The sequence below is a fragment of the Xyrauchen texanus genome, chromosome 1 (assembly GCF_025860055.1).
Source record: "Xyrauchen texanus isolate HMW12.3.18 chromosome 1, RBS_HiC_50CHRs, whole genome shotgun sequence".
NCBI classification, from domain to species: Eukaryota; Metazoa; Chordata; class Actinopteri; order Cypriniformes; family Catostomidae; genus Xyrauchen; species Xyrauchen texanus.
The window spans coordinates 51,764,113-51,778,695 of record NC_068276.1 but is presented as its reverse complement, the minus strand read 5'-3'; the positions used below and the strand labels follow the sequence as shown (position 1 = coordinate 51,778,695).

General features: G+C 35.5%; 1 protein-coding gene across 1 annotated transcript; it reads left to right on the top strand.

Moving 5' to 3' along the window:
• The first annotated feature begins 2,152 nt into the window (after positions 1-2,152).
• On the top strand, positions 2,153-4,577 carry gpr78b (G protein-coupled receptor 78b). The gene is made up of 3 exons (XM_052136768.1): positions 2,153-3,132; positions 3,263-3,376; positions 4,322-4,577. The coding sequence occupies exons 1-3, from the start codon at positions 2,465-2,467 to the stop codon at positions 4,557-4,559; spliced, it is 1,020 nt and encodes a 339-aa protein (XP_051992728.1). The 5' UTR covers positions 2,153-2,464; the 3' UTR covers positions 4,560-4,577.
• The last annotated feature ends 10,006 nt before the right edge of the window (positions 4,578-14,583 follow it).

Sequence of the window (14,583 nt, the reverse complement as noted above, 5' to 3'; positions counted from 1 at the left end):
GACATGTACAAAGTTTGAATATTGAATATACTTTATATTGTATTTACAGAGAAGGCTTAATGTGTAATCTTTCTTGTCATTCTAGAGTTCTCATTTGTAGTTCTAAAACAGGTTTTGATGTTTTCAAAGACTGAAACTGACTCTGACAAGAATAGATTCAATATTTTGCGTAAAACAGATTAAGCATCAGCTTGTTAGTGCTGTTCGTTCAAACAATTTTACTCTAATGAAAGTTTATGACAAAAGCTTATAAGCTGCAACTTTTATTAATGATTTTAAAATTCTCAGTATATTTTATGAAAATTTAATATTGAATAAAGACAGACAGACAGACAGACAGATAGATAGATAGATCATACCGTTTCCGAGGCTCTGATTCCAGAGATAGACACAGGTGGGATAATGAGCCTTTATCATGCTGATAGACTTACAATAGAGGAGACACCCACGGTGCGCTTGTCCCCAGAAGTGCAGCTGGCGCTGCTTCTTAGCTATTGTCTACCTTCTTTTTGATGTGCCATTTTTAAAGAGCTGATAGTGAACCCTGGTTCTGACTCACGTGCTCCCAGGGGAAGCCCTTCACTGATGAACAGGCACAGTGATGACCCTTCATTAAAGGTTCTAATGCCTTCTTGTTTGCTCATAGTCACCATGTCATTCATTTGTAAGAGTATTACGTTGTCACTCTAAATAAAGCTGCGCTATACAGAATAGGCATAATCAAAAGATTTGTCTAGAATATTTTAAGACGTGTTCATGTATAACACACAAACATTTCAGTATGTACCTGTCTTAAAGTATATATTTATATATTTTATCAGCATGTTAGGTTGCATTAAGAACCTTTGACATATCTAGAACCCATTGCACAAAAGGTTCTTTCAAGTGAAAACAAGGTTCCCAAATTCCTTCAAAAATATACACATATTTTAGAACCATTCACTTGAAGGTTATTTGGGGAACCAAAACTTGTTCTTCTATCAAATCAAATCAAATCCTTTTATTGTCACTCAACCATATGCACAAGTGCAACAGTGGGTGAAAATCTTGGGTTTGGTACCAAGCAACATAGCAGTATGACAATTACAATAAACCTCTGATTTACACATAACCCCCCCATATAATCAGTGGAACTAAACAGGAAGTGTTGTGTTGACATTCAGCTGTCAGTTGATAGTCAATTGCCAGTGTGTTATTAAGAGAAGTGCAAAATGTGAGTCCAGTCTTAGGCTAATAAAGTGCAGTGCTGACATATGTATCGTGATCAATCAAGAGTTCAAATGTCTGATTGCTTGGGGGAAGAAGCTGTCATGAAGTCGGCTAGTGCGGGTCATGATGCTGTAATACCACCTGCTTGATGGAAGCAGTGAGAGCATCCCATGGCTCGAGCTTTTGCACTGCCTATGGCATTCTATGGCATTTTTGAAAAAGAAAAAAAAAATTTGTAAACTTTATTTTTGCTACTTTTTATTCATTGCATACAACCTGAATTTTTTATATTTTTCAACTAAATGTTTTGCATTCAGTAAAAATTATTAAAGCTCAAGCCATTATACCACTGATTCCTCTTCACACCTGTTTCTGTTTGCAGAAGCATTATTTGTATGTATGTATATATATATATATATATATATATATATATATATATATATATATATATATATATATATATATATATATATAGTTCATAGTTATTTGTGCTATGAAGAACTAGCTTTTTGTGTGTTACTGAAATGTAGATTTTTCTTGTTTTAAACAAGAAATTGTTTTGAATATACTGACAAAACATACTTGAAAATATGCTTCATGTGGTAACATTAAAATTAACTGGTTTTATTCAGGTCAACAAAATATTATTTAATATGAATCAACCTGCATACACAAGGTTACAACAACAAAACTATGGGTTACATCGGCTGAAATCGCATCACTTTTATAGTTATAGACAAAGGTTTCCTGCAGACGTTTCCACATCCGTCTTAGAATATAATCGTTAAGCGCAGCCACAAGATTACTACTGGTATATTTCACAATTTTTACAGAACGGCCTCCCACAGTCGCTGTCCTTGTGCGCATGATCCAAGAACAAAGCAGCAGTGAGCGTGATCGAGTCCCTGAGCTCCAGCAGCACGAGCGTTGCGAAGCGCAGGACTGAGCGACTCTAGATGAATAATGGAAATTGCATGGATTTTATTCTGCCATAAATGTGCAATGTGTGTTCATTCAAAATAATTGTAATTGTTTTGTTACTATTCTAAAAGGGGAAATGTGCAGGCGCGAAAAGAGGACGCGATTGTGGTTCAGTACTCTGGACAGCGCACGCAAGTTGCGCCTGCTGCGACTTACTACTGGAGTTATATTGCCTATTGAACACCATGTTTAACAAATGAAGAATCATGCTGCTTATAATATTTTGACCATCAAACAGGGCAAATACACCACAAGTGGACTTTTGAAGTGAGAAATGGACTTTGCGGAAATTCTGCTGGCTTCGTTCATCGTTGTGGTCGCGATTGTTTCTTTGTTGTCGAACTTACTGGTGTTGCTATGCTTCATTCACAGCAGCGAAATACGCCGACAGGTGCCAGGGGTGTTCACCATGAACTTGTCGTTCTGCAACATACTGATTTCCGTCCTGAACATGCCGTTCACTTTAGTGGGGATCGTGAAACACCAGCAGCCTTTTGGGGACTGCTTCTGTCGCGCGGTCAGCTTTCTGGAGACCTTTTTGACTGCCAACAGCATGCTGAGCATGGCAGCCCTCAGCATAGACCGCTGGATAGCAGTGGTGTTCCCGCTGAGTTACTCCAGCAAAATGCGCTACCGGGACGCGCTGGTCATGGTGTGTTACGCGTGGCTTCATTCGCTCACGTTCTCCCTCATCCCACTGCTTTACTCCTGGTTTGACTACAATCCCATTTACGCATCCTGCACGTTGCATTTGAACGAGGAGAGTGCGCGGATTAAGTTCACTGTGTTCACCATTGTCTTTCATGCCACCAGCTTCATGCTCTCGCTCATGATTTTGTGTGTTACATACTTAAAGGTGTTAAAAGTTGCACGATTTCACTGCAAGAGGATTGACATTATAACCATGCAGACCCTCTTCTTACTGGTAGATATTCACCCAAGGTATTTATACCGATTCATTCCTATTTCTCATCCTCACTTTACTATAGTAAGCGTCAAATATTAGAATAGGGCTGTTTGCGCAAGGTTTGCCCATCTCATTGACATTTTGCAACACTGCTTTGTATCGTAGTGTTAAGCAGCGCTGTCTTGCAGAACAAAAGAGGAGGAAACAGCGCGCCACTAAGAAAATCAGCATTTTCATTGGGTCTTTCATCATCTGTTTCGCCCCTAATGTCATTACAAGGTATGTGCTAATTTCACCATAACATTTCGCATTTGTACAAACACTATGCCACATTTCAAATACTCTAGGATGAACCATTACGGTAAAACAGGATTAAAAAAAAAACACACACACAAAAAAAAAAAGAAAACAGGCGAAGATAGTTAAGACATAACAAATGCAAAGCGTTCAGCATACTAGATTTGTTTATTATTGTGTACTTCAATAGCTTCAATAGTTGTAGATTTTTTTTAACTATTAAAACGTAAAATAATAATAATAATAATTATTATTATTATAAATAAGTACCTCGAAATGGCGTCATTTAATTGAGTCGTGAGATGAGGCTTACAAGACAAAAAAATAAATAAATCTGTTACTAAGAATAGCTCTTGTGCGCCAGAGGTGACAGGACACATAAACACTTCCCGTTTTTCTAAGATGATTGGCTCATTATTTTGTTATAAGGCTCACCTGATCTGAAAAAAAAAAAAAAATGTAATCTCCCCATTTTCTGTAACACATACTAGAATGTACTGTAATATGACCACTTATCATCAAGTCATATCACTTATTACATTATAAGAAAGACCACAATCGGTTTTGGCATGTTTATTGCATGCAAACAACAAATTTTCTGCTAATGCAATGATGGTACATTTATATTGAATTTAGTTTTTGTGTGATTTAGTCTGACTGAAAAAAAGTGGTAACCTGCAATTGTTATCTCAAGGATCTACAGTATTTCTACTTTCAATGTACAAACCCATTACAATATGTGTATATATTTTATTTTATTTTTTATTTTTTTTATTGGTGTAACCTAGTTTGTAAGGAATTTTTGACCTAAATAAAACCAGTTAATTAAAATGTTACCACATGAAGCAATGTTTTTTAGGTTACCTGACAAAAATGTTTACAGTGGGAATAAATTGTGTTGTTATTGTACTTTTCTCTGTTTCCAAGGCTGGCTGAGCTGCTTCCCTTTGTGGACATCAGCCGACATTGGGGTATTGTCAGCAAGTGTTTAACATACAGCAAGGCAGCTTCAGATCCATTTGCCTACTCCCTCCTGCGCCAGCAGTACAAGAAGGTTTTGGTAACCGTGGCCAACCGTCTGTTGAAGCGTGATTTATACCCTTCCTCTGGACACAGCAGCTCTATGGACACAGAGAATGACTACAGTCTTCAAAGAATCAGCTAATGAAGCACAATATGAGAAACAAACTACAAAATCCCAATGCCTTGTGTGTGTGTGTGTGTGTGTGTGTGTGTGTGTGTGTGTGTGTGTGTGTGTGTGTGTGTGTGTGTGTGTGTGTGTGTGTGTGTGTGTGTGGGAGGGTTTGGGTGGTTTACGAGGGCATTTTTTTAGGTTACAAACTGGTAATTACAAGGGTATTATGCGATACATGTGGTTTATGAGGACATTTCTAGTGTCCCCACAAATTAAATCACTTAAAAAACATACCAAACAATGTTTTTTGTGTGTGTGTGAGTGTAAAATGTAAAAATGTAGAATTTTTTTTGAAGGTTAGGGGTAGGGGATAACTGCGATGGACTGGCGACCTGTCCAGGGTGTCCCCTGCCTTTCGCCCAATGTTAGCTGGGATAGGCTCCAGCCCCCCGCGACCCTGTACACAGGATAAGCGGTTGACGATGGATGGATGGATGGGTGGATGGATGGATGGGTAGGGGATAAAATCTATAGTTTGTACAGTATAAAAATCATTATTTCTATGGAGAGTCCTCATAAGGATAGCCGCACTAATGTGTGAGTGTGTGTGTGTGTGTGTGTGTGTGTGTGTGTGTGTGTGTGTGTGTGTGTGTGTGTGTGTGTGTGTGTGTGTGTGTGTGTGTGTGTGTGTGTGTGTGTGTAAATGTAGGATTGAATGAGTTTGTATGTGAGAGCGAGAGACTGATAAAGAGAGAATGATAGTGTGGTCACAGCTGGTGATGTTAACAGTGATGATGACCCACTCTAATGTAACCAGACTGTGTTGTGATGAAAAAGGACACCAGCAAAGTACAGAACATACTATATTCATACTGTATATAAAGAGAAACTCACTACTTTTGGTGCTGCAGGGTAACTTTACACCACATCTTGGTTTGACATCATGGCATATTTTATGCTGCATACATTTTTGGTCTACCCCAGCTAAAACTTTTCAATCAAGAGGAGTTTGTTATAAAAGTGTATTACATTATGTGAATTTTCTCATTGGACTGAGGCTTTGCAAACCTACAAAATGCCATTCGTATCAGTTTACCTCTCAAGTTAGACAAATGTCTATTTTTTGACTGAAGTATCTAAGGTTGTTGTTAGAGTGGACTCTCTTGTTAAAAGACTTTTCACTCACAAGCCAACTGACCACTGGACAGTAATGCACTTTGTTTATCTTAGTATTTGATATTAGCATCAGAACAGCCAAAGTTGAATATCTCTACTGAGCTTTTATTGTAACTGAATGTATAAGATTATTGTAACAGCTGTTCATTGTGCTAGTGCATAGTTCTGTTTGGTGGGTTGTTGCGAGTTGTTTTTGAAGGTGACTTTGTTAGACTTTTGATGTAGCTACTTTGCACAGCACAAGAAATGTATAGTGTATTTGTTTATTTAAAATGATCTCAGTTTAGCAGTTGTGAGGTTTATGACGTACCAGAGTTCAAACTAATGAAGTGCTTTATTCGGCTGTATTAGTGCCAGATTTATATACATTTGTTGAATTTACTGTTTTGTGAAAATAGTGCAATAAAGATGAATATATATATATATATATATATATATATATATATATATATATATATATATATATATATATATATATATATATATATACAAGTTGTGAAATTAGTAAACATGAGATGTAAGCTGCTTAATAGATGATGCACTGAATCGACTCTATATCATTTCAATCATTTATTGTTTCTTTCTGCAAGCTTCATAGATATTTATACATAGATTTTGTGAACTCCTTGGAATTACTTTGATATATACAAAGTAATAAGTGATAAATGCTTCCTAAACTTTCTTTCAATCTTCTTGATCTTCTAACCGTAAAGAAAACAAATTATAACATTTGAGTCAAAGGTATTTTGGGTTCAATACAAGTATGATCAGCCGTCAGCATTTGTGTAATAACGTTTATTACCAAATAATAATAATTATTATTACATTAACATTTATGCATTTGGCAGACGCTTTTATCCAAAGCGACTTACAGTGCACTTATTACAGGGACAATTCCCAAAGAGCAACCTGGAGTTATGTGCCTTGCTCAAGGACACAATGGTGGTGGCTGTGGGGATCGAACCAGTGACCATCTGATTAACAGTTATGTGCTTTAGCCCACTACACCACCACCACTCCTCTTATTATTATTATTATAATCGTCCCTTGTTTATTTACAGAAGGAAAGATCGCAATTAGGCACTTACAGTGGAAGTGAATTGGGCCAGTACGTAAACATTCAAATACACAGTTTCAAAAGTATAGCCACAAGACATAAACATTTCACATGTCAACATGATTTCAGTGAGATCAATTTGCTCACTAACCTTTTCTGTGTGAATTTCAATATTTTAACTTTGTGGTCATGATGATGCAACACTGGTAAACACAGTAACTCTCTGGTTTTATCACACTAAAATCATGTAGATGCATATAATGTTTATGTCTTGTGGCTGTACTTTTGAAACAATGTGTTTTTTTAATGTTTATGGACTGACCCCATTGACTTCCATTGCACCTTATCGCAACCACGATTTTTTAATTCTTTTTTATTTTATTTAAAGATGGGGAAAATTTTTATTTTTATTTTTTGTGGTTATCGACATTATGTCACAAATGTTGTCGATTGTATAATGTTTACATCTGGTGGCTATACTTTTCAAACAGTAAGCTTTTTCATGTTGAATTGGCCCCATTCACTTCCATTGTAACTTACTGCGTTTTAAGCCTATTTTTTTATTATTTAAAAGAGGGACAAGGGGTCTGGGTAGCTCAGCGATTATTGACATTGACTACCACCCCTGGAGTCATGAGTTTTAATCCAGGGCGTGCTGAGTGACTCCAGCCTGGTCTCCTAAGCAACCACATTGGCCTGGTTGCTAGGGAGGGTAGAGTCACATGGGGTAACCTCCTCCTCATGGGGCACATGTTAAGTTGTGCGTGGATCACGAAGAGTAACATGAGCCTCCACATGCTGTGAGTGTCCACAGTGTCATGCACAGCGAGCCACATGATAAAATGCGCAGATTGATGGTCTCAGAAGTGGAAGCAAATGAGTCTAATCCTCCGCCACCTGGATTGAGGTGAGTAACCGTGCTACAACAAGGACCTACTAGGTAGTGGGAATTGGGCATTCCAAAATTGGGAAGAAAAGGGGATTTTTTTTATTTATTTATTTATTTTAAATAAATATTTTTGTGGTGATCAACATAATGCCACAAATGCTGTCTTCAGACACCCCCTGGGACATCTTAATCACTGGAGTGGACATTGGAAATAAAATGCCGTTTACAATCTCCAGTAGGTTACACCAAGTGTAGTGAAAAACGTATGTTTCAGCGCCATGAATGAGGCTTAACATCTTCAGCCATCACATCGTTTCGTCTTGACGTTTTCTGCCACATCCAATTGTTTTCGACATTTTTTCCTTTCTTTTTTCTTTTTTACTTGGGTGTACAAAAGTTTTCCCTTTATAATTTGTTAGGTGACAAAACAAAGCGCACTCAAGTGAACCGTACCTGAGAAACTTTTCAGAACGTTTCAGGTCCATTTAAAGGGGCCGTCGCAAGAGTGCTTCATACTGGAAAACAAAAGGAGAGAGATTAAATCAGTTCTTGCACTGAGGGTTTTTGTGACTCCTTGTGAACTTGGCAACTATTTTCAGGGTGAGCAGTTGCTTTCAATCATGCCTTTTATACTGCGAGCATAGAAAATATAGCTTGTTTTATAACCTTATACAACATTATAAAAACAAATAAAACTACAACAGTTTAAGGTTGCGTTTAACATTCTTCTGTCACTGACATTTTGCTAATTTTAATTAGTTAAATTTACATGTAATGTTGGTTTTTTAAAAGGCGTTAGAACGTTGTGGGGAACGTTCTTTAAAAACAAGTCGTCAATACTTACAGGCAAATGTTGCAATAGTCGATTTGTAGCGCCATCTAGTGTTGCATAAATGCTATTTCACAATAATGCACTGTTTAATACAATAGGTCCATGCAAGGTCCTAGTTGAGGAGAAAAACGTGTGTCACGAATCACGATTCTTGTTTTGTTGAAATCAAGTGCACATAAAATGATCATACAGTTGATTGCATACGTTTGCATACGCCTTTATAGAAATGCAAGGGATAAAATATCATTGTTTATTTTGTAGGCTACTGTCCTTCAGTAGCTACATAACACACATTGGAAACACTTTACAAAAATAATCAATTTGTTAAAATTAGTAACAATATTAGTTAACATGAACTCTCAATGAATAATACTTTTACAGCATTTATTAATCTAAATTTTCAAATCAAAAGTTGTATTTGTTAACATTAGTCAATGCACTATGAACTAATATGCATTAACTATGAACAATTGTATTTTTATTAACTAACATTAACAAATATTAATTAGTGCTGTAAAAATATATTGTTGATTATTTATTCATGATACCTAATGCATTAGTAATGTTAATGAATGGAAACTTATTGTAAATATTTATTTACATATATCCCACATGAAAACATTAACAATTTACACAAATCATCCTGTTCAAAAGTTTACAACCCCTTTGTTCTTAATAGTGTTTTTTGCCTTCTTAAACTTCAAATGAATGTTTACACCTTTTGTAATAGTAGTGTATGAGTCCTTTAATTGTCTTAAGTGTCAAAGCTGGATGTCAACCTCATATGGCTAGTTTTGGCTAAGAATTTATATGTGCGGAATATGCTGGAATACCAAAGATCATGCAGCACCTGAGGATTTTTTTTAAAGGGACAGTTCACCCAAAAAATGAAAATTCTCTTATCATTTACTCACCTTCAGGCCATCCCAGATGTTTATGACTTTCTTCTTCAGCAGAACACATATGAAGTTTTATAGTGAATGCAAGATGCAAGTAAATGGTGATCAGAAATTTGTAGCTCCAAAAATCACATAAAGGCAACATGAAAGTAATCCGTATGACTCCAGTGTTTAAATTCATATCTTCAGAAACAATATAATAGGTGTGAGTGAGAAAGAGAAACATTTTTAAGGCCTCCCTTACTCTAAATGAGTACTTGTACAGTACATGTGACTTTCAGATGTAAAAGTAAAAGTTGAGATTTAGAGTGAAAAAGGACTTAAATATTGATCTGTTTCTCCCCCACACCTATTATATTGCTTCTGAAGATATGGATTTAACTACTGGAGTCTTATGGGTTACTTCTATGTTTCCTTTTTGTGATTTTTGGCCACCATTCATTTGTATGTAAGGAACTTCAAAGCTAAAAAAAGCTTTGTTTGTGTTCAGTAGAAGAGAGAAAATCATTCACATCAGGGATGGTATGAGGGTGAGTAAATTATGAGTGAATTTAAAGTTTTGGGTGAAATATGCCTTGAAGAACAGTGGTCATTTGGAGTGGTGGTGGTGTAGTGGTCTAAGCACATAACTAGTAATCTGGTAATCAGAAGGACACTGGTTCGAACCCCACAGCCACCACCGTTGTGTCCTTGAGCAAGGCACATAACTCCAGGTTGCTCTGGGGGGATTGTCCCTGTAATAAGTGCACTGTAAGTTGCTTTGTATAAAAGCGTCTGCCAAATGCATAAATGTAAATGTCATTTTCAGTCCTCAGGACTCAAGCACAACTATCACAAAACATACAAATAGTCATTGATTATCTAGAAAATAACACATCAAATTAATAGCCAAGGGGATGTATTCTGAACAGGTGTAAACTCAGTAATCATTTCGTCTTGAGTATATATGTATTTGTTATTTTTTTTTTTGTCAAATATCAGTTCTAAAAAAATACATTTTTATGATTCATCTTTTTTTTTTAATGATAAACATCTTGCATATTCTGCAAGGGTGATGGAAACTTGTGCACTTAACTGGACTTTGCCATAATAATTGGAAAGACAAAAAAAAAAACAATAGAAGTTAATTGGTCACTCCTAATCTATATGTAAAGGATCCTAAAGGAGAATTGCTGCAACATATTGTTATATTAAATCAGATAAATTCCATTTTATATTAGTTCTTTAATCATTTAGAAAGTGGGTAGTAGATGACCTCTTCCACACACTCTCATTGATATTGTATATATTGTATTAAGAATGAAATAGGCGACATTATCATCAAATAGAAAGAGGGAGCAGAAGAAAAAAGACAAGTTCTATTATGATGAGTTAATGCTGAGAAATTAAATGGAATCTTCCTGCAGGCTAGCTCCTCAGATGCCCAAATGATCGATTGCAATATGAAATATTAATATCTTAATCTGAGAGAGAGTGGAAAAATGTATACTGCAATGGAGTAGTCTATTTAGAATACCTTAAATGCAAGTTGTTTGTTTATTCATTGTTTATACACATCACAGGCTGACAACTCACCTTAGCCCACAATCACATTACACAAAATGGTATGGCACACTTTAACATGCATTATTAGTATTTTGAATTGCATAGTGTGTAGCTCAGAAAATAAGTCAAAACTAATAGTGTTAACTAATCACACGACTGAGCCATATGATTTATGAACAACCCACTATAAAGTTAAAAATTCATTTAAAAGTATAGTTTGCCCCAAATGGAAATTTTATCTTCATATTTTCACCCTCATGTTGTTCCAAACTCATTTGACTTTCTTTCATCCACGGACCACAAAAGAAAGTGTTAAGTAGAATGACAATCTCAGTCACTATTCACTTTAATTGTATGAAAAAAAGATGCAATGATAGTGAATGGTGACTGAGACTAACATACTTCCCAACATCTCCTTTTGTGTTCAATGGAAGACAGAATGTCAAACAAGTTTGAAACAACACAAGGGTGAATAAATGATCACAGATTTGTAATTTTTGGGAAAGCTATTCCTTTTATATCTGCATAATCGCATTACTGTATACATTTGCAACACTTGTTACAGTCTGCAATGTCTAAAAGTCTAAATGTGCAGTGTTTCTTACACTAGTAGTAGCATTTACCCAAGGTTGTTTCTTCAACTTTGGGTGCTTTCATGTCCCAATTTTTATTCAGCCTAAATTAACAGATTTCTACTTTCTTTCTTTTTGGTATATGAAGGTCTCATTCAAATTTAATTGGAAACTTTTTCCAGGCCTTAATTGTTTATTTTTGTTTATTTTCAAATGCCTTTCATTTATATATTTTACAGTTTTGCCTTTTCCCAGAACCAGACTTAATATAACACTTTGAAAATCTGTTATTAATATACAAATTATTACATGTCTAAAACTATGTTAATCTAAACAGAGCATAAAATAAAAACAAACCATTTCAATATTAATTGTGTGGAAATTACAAAATTTTTCAAAAATTACGATTGACCCAAAGTTTTGACATAATTTACAGAAAGCCTAACCATTTTACCCCTAAACTGTTTACAAAGTCAATAAAAGTGTCTATGAAGACCACAGATTAAATTTGAGGCAATTGTTGTTTGAAGAAAACAGAGAAAATATAAGATAAATATTTTATAAGATAAATATTGCGAGCAGAGTATTTATTTATTTATTGTCAATTTCAATTGAGCAATAATTTTGTGAAATTACACACAAAAAGTGATAAAAAAATTCTCCCAAAAATGAAAATTCTCTCATCATTTACTCACCCTCATGCCATTCCAGATGTGTGTGATTTTCTTTCTTCTGCAGAACACAAATTATGATTTTTAAAGGAATATTTCAGTTCTGTAAGTCCATCCAATACAAATGAATGTTGACCAGAACTCTGAAGGTCCATATATCACATAAAGGTAGCATAAAGTAAACCATACGTCTCCGGTGGTTAAATCAATGTCTTCAGATGAGATCCAATTGATCAGACCAAAAAAATATGAATTTTCCACTATAAATCTTGACAGCAGTCTCCTTGGTGATCGTGACTTCAAGCATAATCAGCTTGAAATCATGATCATGCCTAGAGACTGTGATGGCAAGGTGTACAATGAACATGCCTTTATTAGATATTTGGACCTTCAGATTTCTGATCACAATTCACTTGCGCTGAATGGACCAAAAGAGCTGAAATATTCTTCTAAAAATCTTAATTTGTGTTCTGCATAAGAAAGAAAGTCATACACATCTGGAATGGCATGAGGTTGAGTAAATGATGAGAGAATTTTCATTTTGGGTGAACTGTTCCTTTAATTGTGGGTATTCTTTTGACACATTTTAAAAATATTTTAACTGTGAGAGTGTAAAAAATCTTTTAACAAGTCTTTAGTTTTTAGATTTTCATAGTGCCAAAAGTGTCAAAAGTTGACAAAACAACCATTCATTTTATTATGTATTAATAAAAGTATTATTAAAGAAATGTAGCACAATGTTGTGGGTGATAATGTGTGTGAACACAATCATAAATTCTAACTAAGTGGCACAATCTTTTTTTTTTAAGCCTTTTTTCAAAGACTTGTTTAAATTTTGGCTCATGCTGTCTTTTCCTTTGACAGCAGACTACGCCACTGATTCCCAAAGCAAACCAAAACACTCACACAGCCTGTAGTCTTTTTTAATTATTCCCATACCGTAATATTTTCTAGACACAGTTTGAACCAATAAAGCTTTATTCTTCATCTTTGATCTTTTGGTAATTTGTCTGTGGCAACTGAGGCTACAGCAAACATGTTTCTAGCCTCAGCCACAGGCGATTAGGCAGCCTGACATTTCTTAGAATTAGAGAAAATGTTTACTTTGGGATTGCAGATATTCTGCAGCCTTTGGTTTAGTGTGATTACAGTTAGCATAATTAGTTGTCTTTGTCTAGGAGAGGTCTAACAATTTAGAGACTTTATTGTATTTGATTTGTTATTACTTGGTTATTTCCATAGAGGATATATTGCAGCCTTTTGATGTGAGTACTTTGTTGTTAGTTCTTATTTGGTTATAGTCATATAATTGACTTCCAATTTTTATAACATTTTAGATATAATATCAAACTGTTTTCCTGTTTAAAAGGTGTATTTTCTTTCTATTTTCTATTTTTTTATTTTTTGTTTTTGCTACAATCTCTCACATTTAGACGTTTCTCATCTACAGAGAAGCAGGAGATTACCATGGCTAGTGTCTCACCAGAGGAGTCTTTGACAGCTAGATAGTTCACCTATCACTCCAACACTCATTTTCATTATCTCCGTCTTGTTGTATTGTTTGTACACTGGAAGCTTCTGTCACAAAGGCAAATGTCTTGTATGTGTAAGCATACTTGGCAATAAAACTCATTCTGATTTCTCATTTTCATGCATATTTAGAAGACTTTGAATTACCATTGTGCATGAAATGTGCTATAAATTTAACTTAAAGGAATATTCCCTCCAAGGCAGGAGAGAGAACCCAAATATGTAAGTTAATCCACAGAGAAGTTTCATTCAAAAATAAATCTGGCAAACAATCCCCAATAACAAAACTGTCAGACAGTCAGGCGAAGCAGGCATACAGAGACACAGAGGGGCAGGCAGGTTTCATGGTCAGAACAGATGCCACACCAAGAACCAGAGGACTCTGCTGTCGATTAAGCTTAACTTGAGTCTTGCACTGAACCCGGAATATTCCTTTAACTTAAATTCCCTGCCATTACTTGCCTTCTATTACAATATAAAATAAGCTTGGTATATAGTCAGTATATATTTAACAGCCTTTTCACTTCAAAAATGTAGACTACGCAGGGTGCCAGACCCAGAGTGGATTTCATTGGACGAAACCAATGCACACAATACAGACCTCAACAGGAACTTCCCAGACCTCACCTCATTGTCTACAACCAATGCAGAAACAAATGACACCATACTGACCACATTCCCATCCCCAACTCTTATTGGTTTGGTAAGGTAGAAGTTCACATTGATGTTATTTTAATTTAGCTAAAGTATGACAGTAACAAGTAAACTTAGCTAACAAGAATATGCATGGTCATTTGTGGTTTGCACAGGTTGCTCCAGAAACATATGGTGGACTCCTGTCCATATGACCTTTCAAAACACCCACTAGAAAAGAACATGGTCT